Source organism: Panthera leo, chromosome B4, assembly GCF_018350215.1.
Source record: "Panthera leo isolate Ple1 chromosome B4, P.leo_Ple1_pat1.1, whole genome shotgun sequence".
NCBI lineage: Eukaryota > Metazoa > Chordata > Mammalia > Carnivora > Felidae > Panthera > Panthera leo.
The window spans coordinates 124,249,627-124,269,992 of NC_056685.1; the positions used below are offsets into that span (position 1 = coordinate 124,249,627).

Sequence of the window (20,366 nt, forward strand, 5' to 3'; positions counted from 1 at the left end):
CAGTTGTGAGATCAAGCCCCACATTGGGTTCCATGTGACAGGGTGAGCCTGCTTGGGATTTTCTCTCTCCCTCTCTCTCTCTCAAAATAAATAAATAAACTTAAAATAATAATAATAACCAATATGATTCAACACAGCAATAAAGGAAAAAAATCATATAATGTTATCAATAAATACAGAGAAAGTATATCGATGAAACTCAACATCCATTCATAATTTTTAAAACAAGCCTTAGCAAACTAAAAAAGAAACTTCCTTAATATGATAAAGAATATTACAAAAATCAACAACAAACACCATACTTCATGCTGAACTGTTGAAAGCTTTCTCTCTGAGATCTGGAACAAGATAAGCCTGCTTTCAGCACTTCCATTTTATAGTGCTTTGAAGGTCCTAGTCGGTACAGAATGGCACAAAAATAAATAAGTAAATAAAATATAAAATATATAAGGTTTAGAAAGAAATAATACTGTCTTATTCACAGATAATATGGTGGTATGATGAAGTAATTCCAAAAGAATTACAGATAAATTATTTCTTTAATTTTTTTAATGTTTACTTTTGAGACAGAGAGAGACAGAACTTGAGTGGAGAAGGGGCAGAGAGAGAGGGAGACACAGAATCCAAAGCAACTTCCAGGCTCTGAGCTATCAGTACAGAGCCCCATGCGGGGCTCAAACTCACAAACAGTGATATCATGATCTGAGCTGAAGGTGGATGCTTAACCGACTGAGCCACCCAGGTGTCCCAGATAAATTATTAATATTAGTGATTTTAGCAAAATTGCTAGATACAGGATCAACAGATACACACAAACATAAAATGAATTTTTTTAAAGAACTATACCATTTATAACAGCATAAAACGTATCAAATAATTAGGAATGAGTCCAGCAAAAAATATAAAAGACTTGTGCTCAGAAACTATAAAACCTCAGAGAGGGAAATTAAAGATGACCTAAATAAATGGAGAGGGCTATTTCATGTACATGTATCAGAAGAGTCAGCATTATCAAGAATCAATTCTTCCCCTAATTATCTGTAGATTCAACACAATCTGAATCACAACTGCAACACCCCTTTGTTTTGTGTGGAAACCGACAAGTTTTTATACTAAAATGTACATTTAATGCAAAGGGAAAAGAATAACCAAAGCACTTTGAGGAAAAATATGGAGAGAACATTCTCTACTAGATATCAAGATAGTGTGATATTAATGCCAAGCAACATAAATACACCAAAGAAGCAGAATAGAGAGCCCAGAAACACATCTGCACATAAATGGGTACTTCATTGACAGCAAAGATTTTGGTTATGTAATAGTGCAGACACAACTGAAAGTCCATGTGGAAAGAAAAAAACAAAACAAAACAATCCCTACCTCACACTCTCTATAAAAAATTATTCCAGGGAGAGAATGATCTAAATGTAAAAGGCCATGGGCGCCTGGGTGGCTCAGTTGGGTAAGCGTCCAACTTCAGCTCAGGTCATGATCTCACAGTCCGTGAGTTCCAGCCCCGCGTCAGGCTCTGTGCTGTCAGTTCGGAGCCTGGAGCTTGCTCTGGATTCTGTCTCCCATGCTCTCTGCCCCTCCCCCACTCATGCTCTGTCTCTCTCTACCAAAAAATGAATAAACATTAAAAAAATTAAATGTAAAAGGCAAAACAGCAAAGCTTTAAGAAGGCAATTAAAGAGAATACCTTAATTACCACAGAATATAGAAAGATTTCTCAAGCAAGAAACGAAAAGTACAAACCATGGAAAAGTAAGGGAAAAGGCACTATATCAAAATTAAGAATTTCTGCTCATCAAAACACACCATTGAGAAAGTAAAACGGTAAGCTGCAGAGGAAGGAAAGATATTTTTAATACATATAACTAAAGGGCTTGTATCCAGAATACACAAATAATTCTTAATAAATCAGTAAGAAAAAGACAAATAATAAAATGGGCAAAAACCCTTTATCACTAATGTCCAAATAAATGATCAATAAACAACATCAGTCATGAGGGAAACCCCCAAGATTTCCAATACCAGAATTTCTAAAATTAAAAAGACTGCTGATACCTTGTGTAAATAGGAATACAGAGCAATGAGACTTCTCATACACAGCTAATTAATCTGTAAATTGGTACAATCATTTGACATATCTAAATTTAAATGCCTGGATATCCTAAGACACAGAAATTCCATTTCTACATATATATATATATATATACACAATAGAAATGCACGCACATGTGCACCCAGAATCTGGAAACACCAAAGAGCATCAATAGCAGAATGAATAAACTGTGATATATTCATAACTGGATTAGATATGACAATAAAAATAAATGAAATACAATTTCATAAAACTTACATAATGTTGAACAAAAAAACCAGACACAGAGGACTAGATACTCTATACTTCATTATATAAGGTTTTAGAAGAATTAAGTAAAACCAAACAATGGTGTTTAATGATGCACTTTTATAAAGACAAGGAAGCACTGATTACCTTTGGTGATGAGGTATAAAGGGCAGCAATCAGAAGGGAGCACAAAGAAAACAAATGAAGTGCTGATAAGATTCTGTTCCTTGACCTGATAGTTATATGGTTGTGTCACAAAAATTCACTGAGTTGTACATTTTTGGTTTGTATACTCTGTATGTTAAATTTCACAATCAAAAAGTTTTAAAAAGCATATTTAAATTAAACCTTTCAAAACATTTGTTTTTATAATTTTTAACACTAAAGTTTAATATTACAAACTAATTATACATGTGCTGTTATCTCGAATAGTATCAAGAAATGAACATTACACCACAGGAATGTACATATAACCTATATAAATATTCCAATAAACTATACTCCAACACATCATTCTTATAGATGTATAGATGTTATCATTTTAGAACTAAATATTGAGTGTTTCTTCAGAATAATTGGTATATCAAGAAAAAAATATCAGGGCACCTGGGTGGTTCAGTGGGTTAAGTGTCCCAACTCTTGATTTCGGCTCAGGTCATGATCTCATGGTTTGTGAGTTCGAGCCCCACATCAGGCTCTGTGCTGACAACTCAGAGCCTGGAGCCTGCTTCAGATTCTGTGTCTCCATCTGTCTCTGCCCCTCCCCCCCACACACTCTGTCTCTCTCTGCCTCTCAAAAGTAAACAAAACTAATAAAAAAAATTTTTTTTCTTTTTAAAAAAGACCTACCTGGAAAATCCACAAAATCTCCCCATCTCAATATCTTTAAATTAATTATACCTGCAAAGTTTCATTTCCCCCCCCCCAGCATTTTTACTGATATATAATTAACATACAACGTTATATTAGTTTCAGGTGTACAATATGATTCCACAATTCTATACATTACTTAGTGCTCATCCTGATAAGCGTACTCTAAAATCCCTATCACCCATTTCACCCATTCCCTCACCCACCTTCCCCCTGGTAATCATCAGTTGTTCTCTATATTCAAGAGTGTTTTTTTATCTTTTTTTTTCTTTGTACATTTTTTCTTAAATTCCATGTATGAGTGAAATCATATTGTTTTTGTCTTTCTCTGACTTATTTCACTTAGCATCATATCCTCTAGGTCCATCCATGTTGTTCCAAATGGCAAGATCTCATTCTTTTTCATGGCTGAATAAGATTCCATTGTATATATACCACTTTTTCTTTATCAATTCATCTATTGATGAACACTTGGGTTGCTTCCATGTCTTAGCTATTGTAAATAATGCTGCAATAAACACGGGGGTGCATATAACTTTCTGAATTAGTGTTTTCATTTTCTTTTGGTAAATATCATCAATAATGGAATTACTGAATCATATGGTGTTTCTACTTTTCAATTTTTTAAGGAACCTCCATACTGTTTCCCACAATGGCTACACCAATTTGCATTCCCACTAATAGTGCATGAGAGTTCCTTTTTCTCCACATGCTCGCCAATACTTGTTATTTCTTGTGTTTTTGATTTTAGCCATTCTGACAGGTCTGAGGTGATATCTCATTGTGGTTTTCATTTGCATTTCCTTGATGATTACTGATGTTGACATTTTTTCATGTGTCTGTTGGCAATCTGTACATCTTCTTCAGAAAAATGTCTATTCAGGTACACTGCCCATTTTTTGGTATTCAGTTGTAGAAGTTCGTTATATATTTTGGATATTAACTCCTTATTGGATATATCATTTACAACTATCTTCTCCCATTCAGTTGCCTTTTGTTTTGTTGATGGTTTCCTTCACTGTGCAAAGGCTCTTTATTTTGGTGTAGTCCCAATAAATTTTGCTTTTATTTCCCTTGTTTGAGGAGACATATCTAGAAAAAGGTTTCTATGGCTGATGTCAAAGAAATTACTGCCTGTGCTTTCTTCTAGGAGTTTTATGGTTTCAGGGCTCACATTTAGGTCTTTATTCCATTTGAGTTCATTTTTGTGTATGGTGTAAGAAAGTGGTCCAGTTTCATTCTTTTGCACGTAGCCGTTCAGTTTTCCCGACACCATTTGTTGAAGAGACTGTCTTTTCCCCATTGTACGTGCTTGCCTCCTTTGTCATAGATTAATAGACCATATAAACATGGGTTTGTTTCTGGGCTCTCTACTCTGTTCCATTGATGTAAGTGTCTATTTTTGTGCCAGTACCATTCTGTTTTTTCTTTTTTTTTTTTTTTTTTTTAAGTAAACTCTATGCCCAGTGTGGGGCTTGACCTCACAACCCCAAGATCAAGAGTTGCATGCTCCACCAACTGAGCCAGCCAGGTGCCCCATTTTAATCAAAACAGCTTGTAGTATATCTTAAAATTTGGGATTGTGATACCTACCAGCTTTGTTCTTCTTTTTCAAGATTGCTTTGGCTATTCAGAGTCTTTGTGTTTCCACAAAAACTTGAGTACTATTTGTTCTAGTTCTCTGAAAACTGCTGTTGTTATTTTGATAGGGATTGCATAAGATTTGTAGGTTGCTTTAGGCAGTATGGACACTTTAACAATATTGGTTCTTCCAATCCATGAGCATGGACTATCTTTCCATTTGTTTGTGTCATCTTCAATTTCTTTCATCAGCGTCTTATAGTTTTCAGAGTACAGGGCTTTCACTTCCTTGGTTGTCTAATAATAGGTATTTTATTACTTTTGGTACAACTGTAAATGGGATTGTTTTTCTTAATTTCTCTTTCTGCTATTTCATTATGAATGTATAGAAATGCAAAAGATTTCTGTATATGAACGTTGTATCCTGTGACTTTACTGAATTCATTTATCAGTACTAAAAGTTTTGGTGGAGTCTCAAGGGTTTTCTTTTTAATGGTTTTGTTTTTACTGTTTATTTATTTTTGACAGAGAGAGAGAGAGAGAGAGAGACAGAGAGACAGAGCATGAGCGGGGGAGGGGCAGAGAGAGAGGGAGACACAGAACCAGAAGCAGGCTCTAGGCTCTGAGCTGTCAGCACAGAGCCTGACGTGGGGCTCAAACACACAGACCCTGAGATCATGACCTGAGCCAAAGTTGGATGCCCAACCGACTGAGCCACCCAGGCACCCCTCAAGGGTTTTCTATATATGGCATCATGTCGTCTTCAAATAGCGAATGTTTTACTTCTTCCTTACCAATTTGGATGTCTTTTATTTCTTTCTCTTGTCAGATTCCTTAAAAATTTAATATACTTTTTAAAAAAATTTTTTTAATGTTTTTATTTTTTTTTGAGACAGGAAAGAGAGAGCATGAACAGGGAAGGGTCAGAGAGAGGGAGACACAGAATCTGAAACAGGCTCCGGGCTCTGAGCTGTCAGCACAGAGCCCGACGTGGGGCTCGAACTCACGGACCGCGAGCTCATGACCTGAGCCGAAGTCGGCCGCTTAACCGACTGAGCCACCCAGGCGCCCCTTAATATACTTCTTAACATGGTTCTTTTTATATCCTTTCTCCAACTGATGGTGGAAATTATGTTCCTATTTATGTATGTTTTCCATTTAGATAAAAATATTATCTGTTGAAAGCTTTTTAGTGTCACAAATGACCTGAGATTTCTTTTAGGGAGCAAGCAATGAAAGACAAGGGCATGTTACTCTTTCTCTGACTGATGAATGAAAACTGACAGTAATAGAATTTCACATTTTAACAACTTACTACTTTAGAAAGATAATTATAGAATAGGTAATTCTGTAACCACACTACATTAAGAACTCCTAAAAATGATAAGTAGCATATACATTTTTAAAATGAATAACATACATAAAAATAATTCACATAAGAAATATCCATAGAACAACTAAGAATGGTCAACAGACATATGAAAACACACTAAACATTAATAATAAAGAAGTTACTTTTTTTAAAAGGCTGCTAGTTAAAATATGAAAACATTTTCCTATCAGTTGCCAAAAATGAAAAGGATCAAGAATGTTCAACATGGATTGATAAGGACATAGCAAAATGAAAGTACTTATATATTGAGAGGATTATAAACTGGCACAAACTTTTTGAAAGTCAATAGGACAGTGTCTAATAAAATTTTAAACATATACACCTACCCGAATTCCCAGCAATCCCATTTTTAAAATCTAGCCTATGAAAATAGTGTAAATATATTTCTAAGTGCATTCATTATAGCACGAGCATGGGAGAGTGAATAAACTTTGGTATGTACATACAATGGAATATCAAGTTCTCATTTTAAAATGCAGAATATCTTTGTTACTAGTTTGGAAAAATATGTAAGATGTATTATTAAGCAATGAAAATAATTTGCAGATATATATGGCACTTCATTTTTATTTCTGAAAAAGAAACTGTGCATGTGTATATATGAAAACATAGAAAAACATACGCAAGTAAACACAACCAATTCTGAACAACAGTAACCTCTGGAGGGGAAGGGAGTTTGGTCTGAAGAGGAAAAACCGGGAAGACTTTTTATCTTGTATTTAATTCTCTGCATGGTTTTCATGCATTTTAACAAGTATATGATTTTATTCAAAAAGTAAAGAAGCATTTAAATGTAACATTTATTGGGTTTTGCATTTAATTGATTTATCCATTTTGGGGTTGCTTTATTATTGTAATACTTTATGAAGGGTTACTTTACAATCAGAATGAGACCATTCTCTCAGAACTTGTAAAGGAAAACAAACACACACCTAGAAGCAGCAGATTCGCTGCCCGAGCCAGCATGGGTTCATTTCACTAAGGGATAAGTTAGATCTAAAGTAAATGTGTGAGATGAGTAACCCACCTAAAGCACCTAAAGCAACAAAGACGGTGAAGATAAAATGATAAACCCACCTGGACTATATCCAAAACCATGCCGGCTGAAACCGTTCCAAAACCAGCTAGCAAAAATGGCACAAGTATTTGCAGCGCCATGATGCCACTGGATTCCTTTGGTGACTTCTGGTTGACTTCCACAGTGGCATCTTCATCGCCATCACTGGATGCAGCTTCATTCTGTAACATGGCAGCTGTTTCCGCAGCGTCCCTTGCATCACAGTAATTGTAGCTGGCATAGTCATCATACTTTGGACTGCAGCCTGACGGCGCATGCCCACTGTTGCCATGAAAAGGCGGCTCTGAGAAACTGTGATACTCCATGTGCTGCTCAGATCGATTACTAAAAGTCTGGGCTGCAGCTGATAATCCCTCTTGCCAAATGCCATTGGTTTTTTTGTGCCTATCTTCCTGGTTTTTCTGGTAAATTACTGGAACCATACTCAACAATAAGTTTAAAAACTTATCAGATTGAATTGTATTTAAGCTTAAAGTCCAGTCTACAAAACCTCCTCCACTACTTGGACCACTACTCGTGTTACTGGTAATAGATCTTCCTTTACTATTAGTCATATTGTCATCACAAAAGACCCTGTACTCCTTAGATCTCAAGCTTCACAAACCATAGCAGGTAAAGTCAGAACCACACAAATGCTGGTTTAAATTAAGACGCTGACTTCATTTTGTAGGAAATAATGTTTCTACTAGTAAAAGATGTTTAGAAGGTCCACAGAGGGATTGGATCTGAAAAGAAGAAAACAAAATCATTTTTAAAAATCAGATTAACTGTCTTCATACTTAAGATTCTCATAGAAAACACATGTTCTTTTTTTTTTTTAATTTTTTTTTTTTTACATGTATTTATTTTTTGAGAGACATAGAGAGACAGAGCACAAGTTGGGGAGGGGCAGAGAGAGAGGGAGACACAGAATCGGAAGCAGGCTCCAGGCTCCGAGCTGTCAGCACAGAGCCTGACGCAGGGCTAGAACTCACAAACTGTGAGATCATGACCTGAGCCGAAGTCGGACGCTTAACCGACGGAGCCACCCAGGCACCCCAAAAACACATACGCTCTTAAACCAACCCTAAGGTATAGGGACACTATACTTTGTGGCCTTAACACATACCTGTTTTGAGCCATACAACTACTTTGTACACAGAAAACAGTACAGGGCTATTGTGCCCAATCTTTGTCAAAAGTTTCTCATCTTTGCATACTTAATGTAGCTGATACCTATGTAAAGTCATCAAATGTCCCTGCAGTCCTTCCTACAGTAGACAAATTTATTAAAGAAAGTGATGGCTTCTATTACTTACAGGGAGGTCTCAAAATCAAATCATTACAACTCTTTACATACGTCAGTACGTAATAAAAGGTATATGGCATCATGTTTTAAATGTGTTAAATAATAAACCGTGTAACTTTATTTACAACTTGAATAATATATATTTTATCAAAATGTTATTTTTATTAACTATGAGGAGACAATGATAATTTTGCCATAAAAACATTTGGTAAATATCCTAAATACTGCTCAGGGCATTTATTTTACAAATACTTACAGAAAGATCTACTTTGCAAGCCAACCAAAAGAAAGCTTGTAATGCACTTATAACTGAATGCTCTTCTCACAAAGTCTGCTCTTTGTAGACTGCCCGGAGTAGAGCCAGCCCTCACAGGCTGGCCAGTGACCAAATTCTCTCTAAAGACTGAACGAAGAGACACAGACACAGCTGTAGCTGGTTTGAGAGTGACGGGCACTGAGCTGCAGGTTCATACCCCACCCCCACCCCCGCCAATGCAGAGAGCCTAGGCGAACCACTGCTGCCGTAGCTGCAGAGGCTTTCAGAACAATCTACTGCAATGGGTCTAAAGGCCTCAGGTCAGAACACTCAGGCCTGCCTTATACTTGCAAGAGCATCCGCGATCAAGAAATCGGCACTTATTTGATAAGGGACAGATGACCCACTGCCCACCCACCAGGTGAGAGTAAGAATGATTGCTGCCCGTACTGCTGCTTTTAGTGAAAACGATTACATCTTTCAATATTTGTTTTCAATTCCTTAGAATGTCTATCTCCTCTCCTGGCATAGGAAAATCAACAGCAAGAAATGGCACACAGAAAAAGAGAAGGAGCTACGGAGGGGACAAGCAGGTGCGAGAGCCTGTCTCATCTACTCATCATTCACTCACTTTTCTTCCTTCCCTATTGTGACTGTGGAGGCTCTTGGAATTCCTACTGGGGAACATTTTCAAATAGATTCTAGGACTCCAGACCTCCTGACTCGGAATATCTGTATTTGAGGCCTGTATATCTTTCTTTTTAAGCTCCCCAAGGGATTACAGTGCAGACTTCTTGTTGACTTGTCCTGAGAATCCAATGAGTAGATTAAGTACTAGTTGCTTTTTTTTTTTTTTTTTTTTTTGCCACTCGCAGGTTGATCTGCATATAGAGAAAAGTCAGTGTTTAAAGAGAATCAGTGTCCAGAGTAAAACCAAGGTCGAGACTAAAGCAGAGGAGAAAACAAGGAGTCCCAGAAAGAGAAAGACAGGCAGAACAGCAGCCTGAAAACCCTTCATGTCAAGATGCTGAGCTGTACTTCTGGAACTTACGAGATTCCCAGCAGCCTTATATGAGAAGATTGAGCGGGTTTCTGTTCCTTCAACCTATTTGCCCCTTTTTATTTTTTTAAATATTTATTTATTTATTTTGAGAGAGAGAGAGACAGCACACACAAGTGAGGCAGAATCAGAGAGAGACAGAGAGAGAGAGAGAGAGAGAAAATCCCATGCTGCTTCGTGCTATTGGCACAGAGCCCAATACAAGGCTGGATCTCACAAACCATGAGACCAGGACCTGAGCCAAAATCAAGAGTGGGACACTTGACTGATTGATTGAGCCACCCAGGGGCCATTGCCCCTTTTTAAAGAGTGAGCATTTCACTGCCTCAAAGAGATCCTCAACTAAATAAAATATAAAACAAACCCCAAAGGGATTGAGTTTTAAGACAAATCTATTCTACTGAAGGGCCTGTGATATATACAGGGAGTTTCTTCCTTTTGAAGTAGAATTATCAGGTTGATCAAAACAGAAATGTGGAGAAATGTAAATAAATCAGAAAGAAGCATGGTAGCATCTGTACCACCATCCAGTCACCCTAAAGTTCAGAAAACTCAAAATGTGTCCTTGGGAAACTTGACCAATTAACCCTAAATAGAAAAATAAAGGAGAGGGTAGGGGTGGGGAAGAGAGGAATTTCTCAAGACATCTCTGTTAGAATATTTTTACGGCTAAGCACAGTCTACACAGTGTCGGCCAAGAGCGATCCAGATGCAAAGACATGTCCAGCTCATACTTTTGTTCCTAATATTCTCATTTCTGCATAAGCTATTCAGAAACTGAGATGGAGAGATAGATACTCATCAGGGTCTCTGTTGACAGAGACCACAGAATAGGGCTGAAATCTAGCCCAAGCCTCCATTCTCAGGGCTACCTTTTTCTGGGAAGCACTGTACAAATTTCAGGGGCACCTGGCTCGCTCAGCCAGTAGAGCTTGAGACTCTTGATCTCGGGGTCGTGAATTCAAGCCCCACAATGGGTGCAGAGATCACTTTAAAATAAAAATTTATACAAATTTCCATTTCCTGCGTGAACACATTCTTCCTCTATTCCATGCAGTTCTGGTAGGTCTATCAATCAACAGTATCCTACCCTCCAGACTACATGATGACAAATGGTTTGAGCAGAACCTACTTCCTCTCCCGGAATTTCACATGCAAGTAAAACTCTGGATTGCGAATAACTTGTTCCACAAGTGTTCCACAAGACAAGCAAACATGTCTAGTAAGTTTTAAGTTAATAAATGAGTGACGTCTTGCAATACAAGTAATACAAGACACCAAACATCACATGATCACAACTGAGCCAATGGTTCTGAAATTCGCTTTGATATACCAGTGCTTTGGATTACAAGCATGTTCCCAGAATGAATTATGCTCACAAACCAAGGTTTTACTGTATTTTTTTTCTTACTATGTCCTGAGTGCCTACTGAATGCTGAGACTAACATAATTAACAAAATAGGCACCATTCTTGCTTCTAACAGATTTTACCTTGTAGTGGGGAGGAAAAGCAACCAGGTGAGCAAACAAATGAGATAATTTATGATAAAAGCTATAAAAGAGAGAGCTGATTTAATGAAGAGTGAGTAAGTTATAGGACTACCTTAATGTGGAAGGTCTCTAGGAGAGTTTACTCACTTCCCTTTGGAACAACATAATTCTGAAGCTGTCCCTTTATCTTCCACCTCAAAAAGTCCCCTCTACCACCACCACTATTAGTACCACTTGAAGGAAAGCCCATCTACATTAGAAGAGGATCCACAGAGAGAATCAAAGCCAGGAGATGAAAGGGTCCTGACAACATAATTAGAATGTCTATTTCATTTATTTTAAGCTCATTCCAGCGTTGTTGTTACCAATTATATGGGCCAATAACTCTTCGTTGCATAAGCTAGTCTGAGTGGTGTTTTTTGTCCTGACATCTTTTTTTGTTGTTGTTTAAGAATGCAATTTGGAAATAGTAGGGATTACCTTGTTACAGGCACATGCCGTGGACCACATATCACTATTTTGCACTGAGGAATATGTGTTTATTTTTATTTTCTCCTTCATTTTATCAAGTTAGTGACTGATCACCAGTTAGTCTAATGCTTGGTTACTGACAAGTTCCATTACCACTCTTAAAGACTCCTTAAACTTTTTTCTTTTAAAGAAATCACCTAGGGGCACCCAAGTGGCTCAGTTGGTTGAGCATCAGACTCTTGATTTCAGCTCAGGTCATAATCTTGCGGTTCATGGGTGAAGCCCTGCATCAGGCTCCATGCTGACCACACAGAGCCTACTTGGGATTCTCTCTCTCTCCCTCTCTCTCCAAATAAATAAATAAAATAAAGAACTCATGGAAATAATGGATTACAATCGAAATACTTTGTGGTAGATTTAAAATGAGTGATGTACATACATGCCCCCAAATAAAAATTGGTTACTCTATATTGTTGTTTACCCATGAATGAGTAAAAACAAGTAAAAAATTTTAAAAATAAATAAAAGGAATTGGGCAAAGTTTCCCGTAGCTTTAAGGTGCTTAAGTTAAAGAATGCCAGTGGAGATATTTATGGCTCATTCTTCAACCTCTTAGTAGATTATATTAATCTAGTATCAACCTAGATGAGAAGAAATAGTGTCTTTAGAACTTTAGTGGAATGGCCGAGGCTTAAATTCTGAATTCTTGCTGTCAGTTATAAAGCGACAAACTCTAAGAAAAAATAATCCACTATTTTATTCACTAATGGCCAGCATTTCCACAAAACAGAAGTTTCAAATTAAAAAACAAAAAAATCAGCAGTAGAGTACAAGTAGAATGATTAAAATTGTGGCCTGGGACTTCTTTTTTTTTTCCCAAAATTGCTAGATGAAAAATACATATTTATCTATACTACTCATCTAACGTCAGTGAAGATATCGGGCATAATTCAAAAACCCTAGATTAAGGGCTGCATCAAATACTGTTATTTAGCAGTTTTGTTCCAAAGACTCTTTAGGTGCTGAGCACAACCAACACAGGGACAATTCTATTTTAGTGCCTTAGATCCTTGTTACTCCAAGCATGGTTTATGGTCCAGCAGCACTGTCATCACCTGGGAGCTTGTTAGAAATGCAGGATCTCCGCTCTCATCCCTAGCCCAACCTGTGAATCAAAACCTGCTCTTCTAATAGCATTCCCAAGTGATTTGTGTACACATGAAAGTTTGAGAAGTGTCTCCCAGTACATTCAAAAAAGAATCTGATTTACATTCATTACACTAAAAATTAGATGTTGTGAAACTTTCGAATGTGAACAAGGATGTGAGCACTGGTAATACACAAAACACTACTAGTGCAACTATAAACATTATACTGCCTTGGAAAACAATTGTTGTATGCTAAAATTAAAGATTCTATGCCCCACATTTCCGCAAATTCCACCCTAAGTTCATATCCTGGAGAGACTCATGCACAGTATACTAGAAGACACATAAAATAATATCCTTAGCAGCATCTTCATACTAGTAAAAAATTGGAATTAACTCAAGAGAAAACATAAATTGTGGGATATTAATACAATGGAATATATGAAGAAGGGTAGGATATAATCACAAACTTCAAGAGAATGGGTATATTTGAGTACGTGGTATAAAAGCACACAGAGAGCTTCAAAGGTATTGGTTATATTTTTTCAGCTTGATAGTGGATATCTGTTTCTTACTGTTCTTTATTCATATAGACTACATGAGTGCTTCAGTAAGAATGATATTGTAGATTTTATTTTACTCCCATTATTGCTGCCCTCCTATAAGAGAATTATCTCCACCTGTTGAAGGGACTATGAGAGAATTCTACTTCCTCATCTCCACTGACAGCAGATTTGGCCATGTGACTTGAATTGGCCAATGGAATAAGAGCAGCAGCAACACCGACAAGCAGAAACAGTTCGGCTATGTCTCCTCTTCCATCTGTCATGAGAATGGGATGTCCTAGGTTAGTGCTACTTCTTCAGACTGGGTCCTGGGACAAAGACCCATGCAGAGCCCCAGCAACTGCGGCCAATACACAGTAACCCACAGGCAACATGTAAAGCGAGAGAGAAATAAAGCATTGTGGTTGAAAGCCATTGAGAGTTTGGAATTATTACCACAGCATGATCCAACAAAAGCTACCTAAAAGTAAGTATGTAGAAAAGGACCCTGACCCATAGATTCCTACCTATTTTAGTTGAGTCTCTGAGCACTTAAGGGTTCCATCTACAGTTAAAGAATTTTGTAACAATGGTTTGCAAACATTTAGATCTCATTAAACAGTCAAATTTCTCCCCAAATTTTACCAAAAACAATCTTTCCCACTTGATGGCTGTTAGAATGGCCATCAACAGGACAAAAGATAACAAATGCTGACTAGGATTTGAAGAAAAGGGAACCTTTGTCCACTGCTGGCAGGATTGTAAATTGGTACAGCTATTACGGAAAAAATATGGAGGATCCTCAAAGAATTAAAAATAGAACTACCATATGATCTAGCAATTCCACTTCTGGGAACATATCCAAAGGAATGATCTTTAGATCATTGAAAAGATATCTGTAGCCCTGTGTTCAGAGCAGCATTATTTACAATAGCCAAAACATGAAACAACCTAAGAGTCCACTGAAAGGTAAGTGGATAAAGAAGTTGTGGCGTGTGTGTGTGTGTGTGTGTGTATGCATGTGTGTGTGTACATAGTGGAATATTATTCAGCCATAAAAAAATAAGGAAATCCTGCCATTTGCAACAACATGGATAAATCCTGAGGGCATTATGCTAAGTGAAATAAGGCAAAAAGAGAAACACAAATACCACATGATCTCATTTATAGGTAGAATCATAAGAAAAAGAAAAGAAAAGAAAAGAAAAGAAAAGAAAAGAAAAGAAAAGAAAAGAAAAGAAAAGAAAGAAAAGGACCCAAACTCAGAAAAAGGATCAGATTTGGAATAACCAGAGATGGGGCCAGGGGAAGAGAAGGGTGAATTGGAACAAAAAAGGTTAAAGAGTACAAACTTCCTGTTATAAGATACACAAGTACTAGGGATATAATGTGCAACATGATGACTATAGTTTCCTCTGCTCTATGACATATAAAAGTTGTTAAGAGAGTAAATCTTAACAATTCTTACCACAAGAAGGAAGGGTTTTTTCCCTCATTTCTTTTTATTCTCTCTATATGGCTTGATGGATGTTAACTTACTATAGTAATTACTTCACAGTCTAAACTTTATGCTGTAAACCTGAAACTCACACAGTGACATATGCCACTTATATCTCAATAAAACTGGAAAAAAATTAAATAAATATATATATAAAATTTTTAAAAAATTTAATGATTTTTTCTAAAAAATAAGCGTACATAATAATCTCTATCAAAATAACACCAGTATTCTTCACAGAGCTAGAACAAACAATCCTAACATTTGTATGGAATCAGAAAAGACCCCAAATAGCCAAAGCGATCTTGAAAAAGAAAACCAAAGCTGGAGCCATCACAATCCCTGACTTCAAGCTGTATTACAAACCTGTAATCATCAAGACAGTACGGTAGCGGCACAAAAACAGACACTCAGATCAATGGAACAGAATAGGGAATCCAGAAATGGACCCACAAACGTATGGCCAACTAACCTTTGACAAAGCAAGAAAGAATGGCCAGTGAAATAAAGACAATCTCTTCAGCAAATGGTGCCGGGAAAACTGGACAGCAGCATGCAGAAAAGTGAACCTGGACCACTTCCTTACACCATACACAAAAATAAACTCAAAATGGATGAAAGACCTAAACGTAAGACAGAGAGCCTCAAAATCCTCAAGGTGAAAGCAGGCAAAAACCTCTTTGACCTTGGCCGCAGCTACTTCTTACTCAACACATCTCCGGAGGCAAGGGAAACAAAACCAAAAATGAACTATTGGACCTCATCAAAATAAAAAGCTTCTGCACAGCAAAGGAAACAATCAGCAAAACTAAAAGGCAACCAACAGAATGGGAGAAGATATTTGCAAATGATATAACAGATAAAGGGATAGCATCCAAAATCTATAAAGAACTTACCAAACTCAACACCCAAAAAACAAATAATCCAGTGAAGAAATGGGCAAAAGACATGAATAGACACTTCTCCAAAGAAGACATCCAGATGGCCAACCAACACATGAAAAAAATGCTCAACATCACTCACCATCAGGAAAACACAAATCAAAACCACAATGAGATCACCTCACACCTGTCAGAATGGCTAAAATTCACAACTCAGTCAACAACAGATGTTGGTGAGGATGCAGAGAAAGAGGATCTCTTTTGCACTGCTGGTGGGAATACAAACTCTGGAAAACAGTATGAAGGTTTCTAAAAAAATTAAAAATAGAACTACCCTATGTCCCAGCAACTGCACTACTAGGTATTTATCCAAGGGATACAGTTGTGTTGTTTTGAAGGGCCACATGCACCCCAATGTTTATGGCAGTACTATCAACAATAACCAAAGTATGGACAGAGCCCAAATATCCTTCAATAGATGAATGGATAAAAAAGATGTGGTATGTATATGTATATGTGTATATACTCAGCAACCAAAAAGAATGAAATTTTGCCATTTGCAACTATGTGGATGGAACTAGAGGGTATTATGCTAAGCAAAATGAGTCCGAGAAAGACAAATATCATAGGACTTCACTCATATGAGAAGCTGAAGATACAAAACAGATAAACATAAGGGAAGGGAAGCAAAAATAATATAAAAACAGGGAGGGGGACAAAACATAAAAGAGTCTTAAATACAGAGAACAAACAGAGGGCTGCTGGAGGGGTTGTGGGAGAGGGGATGAGCTAAATGGGTGAGGGGCATTAAGGAATCCACTCCTGAAATCACTGTTGCACTATACGCTAACTTGGATGTAAATTAAAAAATTAATTAATTAACTTTAAAAAATAACTGTACATTTTAACACCAAGAATGAAGAAGGGAGCGGTGCCTGGCTGGCTCAGCTGGAAGAACTTGATCTTGGAGTTGTGAGTTTGAGCCCCATGTTGGGTGTAGAGGTTACTTAAAATGAATAAATAAATTAAAACTTAGAAAAAATATTATATGGGGTGCCTGGGTGGCACAGTTGGTTGAGCATCTGACTTCAGCTCAGGTCATGATCTCGCAGTTCATGAGTTTGAGCCCCACATCGGGCTCTCTGCTGTCAGCACAGAGTCCGATTCAGATCCTCTGTCCCCCTCTCTCTGCCCGCGCCCCTACTCATACTCTCTCTCTCTCAAAAACAAACATCTAAAAAAATAAATACAATAATTAAAAAAAAAAAAAAAAAAGAATGCAGAAGAGACAAAATCTTAGACCAAAAGACAGCCCTTCCATTAAACACATTTAGATTAATGAAGAACTCACTCCGTGTTCCCTATAAAAGTACTGTCATGGGACAGCACTGGTCTACAGAGTCACATCAGAGAACCACTGACTTAAAGAAATATAAACTAATAATACCAGATACTCCTTATGAATTCAACTTTGGTCACAAAAATTAAAAACACTAGTTTAAATTGCTTGTTTTTAAAAGTTAGGTGGGGCGCCTAGGGTGGCTCAGTCGGTTAGGCGGCCGACTTCGGCTCAGGTCATGATCTCGAGGTCCGTGAGTTCGAGCCCCGCGTCGGGCTCTGTGCTAGTAGCTCAGAACCTGGAGCCTGTTTCAGATTCTGTGTCTCCCTCTCTCTGACCCTCCCCCGTTCATGCTCTGTATCTCTCTGTCTCAAAAATAAATAAACGTTAAAAAAAAAATTAAAAAAAAAAAAGTTAGGAAAAGCAGCATATTGTATGTATGTATTTACTACATCATTATCTTGGAGAAAATCTGTTCCTGGTGCTGGAGGAGGCATTGTTTGATTGCAAAGGCTAAATAATACACTTGAAAAATCCAACAGAGCTGTGAGTTACCAGGCCTGTCCTGCCTAATTACTAAGAAAGGCACTAAATGAGAGCTTAATACTTTGTTATCTTCCCACAACAAAACTGTTTTGAGTTAATCTGTTACCAGCATTCTCACAGTTAGTCAAAAAATCTCAAAACTTGTCCATCAGGTGGGTATATTTATATAAATATATTTGTATAAATTGTATGTATTCGTATAGTGTGCATTCTGCTCCCTTCTGTTTTCTCTTTGACTATGTTTTCTGGTTAGTTATTCAAATGTAGGTAGTTACCACGGAGGATGTATTATGTAGTCAGTTAGTTTTCAGAGAGGTTAGGGCAGACCTCAGCTGACATACAAAATTATTTTCTAGTTTCATAAAAAATTTTGGTTCATTCTTTTGAATAATACTCAGTAAGTACTTAATTGTTTAATTGTATAATTAGTTCATAAAGAAAGATCATGTCTAGTTAATTTGCTTTTTGCAGCACCTAGGCAACAAGTTGACTTTAAGTATTTTCATTTTAAGATCTAAATCTGTGTAAACTTAAATCCTCACCAATTTCTCTCAATGATCAACTCCTTTCACTTAAGCAAAAATTATGTTTAAAAGTCTTTTAGATATCAGTTTCATGACCTGAACACTTCAGGTTCCCCATTTCTTATTCACAATTCCCTTTTCCTAAGGATTTTCCATCAAATCACCTTTCTCAGAGCTCATCCCAATAAGCTCTTAAACAATCATCCCTCTGGTTTTCTCATGTTCACCCCGACACCACTCTCTGCCATTTTGCTGTGACCTCATGCCAACTCCTCCTTCCTTGAACGCTCATCAGAACCTGGGAGGACACTCTAATCCCATCTATGGGGATCACAGACCTTGACTACTGGTTTGTACTGAAGAAGTCTCTTCTCATTTGAGCTAGCCCTGCCACTTTTACAGAAATCATTTCTCATTTTTAGCCCTTGATTATCCTCATCCACTGGGCTCCCCATATCGCTTATTTTGGGTTCCTAATGTTTCACAATAACTCACTGCCTTCTACTAGATTACCAAACCCAGGTAAATTATTCTCTCTCCTCTAAACTTCCTTCATTCAATCCAATCTCCTTTATTCAGCTTTTCCACTTCTATACTTCCTACCAAATTGTTCCTAACAGCTAGGAACAATTCATCTCATTCAAAAGGTGATGATAAAAGTATACCACCTCAAAGAAATCTACCCGGGGCACCTGGGTGGCTGAGCTGGTTAAGCGACCAACTCTTGATTTTGGCTAAGGTTATTGCTTCTCGGCCTTTTGGCTAAGATCAAGTGTTGATTTTGGCTCAGGTCATGATCTCATAGTTTATGAATTCAAGCCCGCATGTGGGGCTCTGTGCTGACAGCGTGAAGGCTGCTTGAGATTCTGTCTCTCCCTCTCTCTCTCTCTACCCCTCCCCCACATGCATGTGCTCTCTATCAAAATAAACACTTAAAAAAAAAAAAACTACCCAAATTAATGTAGGATTAAAGGTACAGAGAGGAAAGAATAGTCAAAATTTATTGCCAACAATAATTAGCAATTCTCCTATCACAGTTTTAAAGAGAGAATTTAAAAAAATTTTTAAGTTTTTATGTTATTCTTTGAGACAGCATGCACGTGAGGGGGGCTAGTGGGGGAGAGAGCGGTGGGGAGGGGGGGTGCGTAGCAAGAGACAGAGTGAGAGCGAGAGCGAGAGAGAGAGAGAGAGAGAGAGGGAGAGAATCCCAAGCAGGGCTCAATCCCACGAACCTTGAGATCATGACCTGAGCTGAAATCAAGAGTGGGACGCTTAACTGACTGAGCCACCCAGGCGCCCCGAGAATTTTTCTTATTTTAAATGAAAGGTATCCATTTGGTTTCCCAATGCCAACTCCCACATGGCACAGATGACACGTTGTGTTTCTTATGATATTTGAATGTATCGCTTGGCCCTCAAAAGGTAAAAAATCAATTTGTAATATAAAAGAAACCTCCAGAATTCCAAATGCACCATCTTGGCTTGGCAGAGGTATATACTTCATGGTATCCAGTTAAGAACGTAGAACTAGGGGGAAAAAAGCATATAAATGTCTTCTGCTCATGTCCCGTAGCTAAACAAGGAAAAGGAACCATTCCACAGTAACAATTCTAAAGAATGAAGGTGAGCCCACTTAATAACTATCCCACAGGCTTTATAAGGGGTGAAGTCTCAAATTGGTCCAAACAACAGATGAGCTATAGTAATTTACATATCTCATAATTTTTATCATTGTTGAGCTCATTTAAAGGTAGTTGGAGGGGCCCCTGGGTGGCTCAGTTGGTTAAGCGTTGGACTTTTGATTTTGGTTCAGGTCATGATTTCATAATTGCAAGATCAAGCCCCACGTCAGGCCTGAGCATGGAGCGTGCTTAAGATTCTCTCTCTGTCTCGGCGGGGGGGGGGGGGGGGGGGTGCGGCTGGGTAGCTCAGTCAGTTGAGCATCCGACTTTGGCTCAGGTCACAAACTCGTGGTTCATGAGTGCAAGCCCCACGTTGGGCTCTGTGCTGACAGCTCAGAGCCTGAAGCCTGCTTTGGATTGTG

At 37.7% G+C, this 20,366-nt stretch overlaps 1 protein-coding gene across 2 annotated transcripts in view; it reads right to left on the reverse strand.

Moving 5' to 3' along the window:
- SLC41A2 (solute carrier family 41 member 2) overlaps positions 1-20,366 on the reverse strand; it is a 115,589-nt gene that overhangs the window by 87,986 nt on the left and 7,237 nt on the right. For both annotated transcript variants that reach the window (XM_042947581.1, XM_042947580.1), the window contains one exon: positions 7,275-8,000. In XM_042947581.1, the coding sequence (XP_042803515.1) occupies positions 7,275-7,829 (555 nt within the window). In that variant the 5' untranslated portion in view covers positions 7,830-8,000. The remainder of the gene's footprint in view (positions 1-7,274; positions 8,001-20,366) is intronic.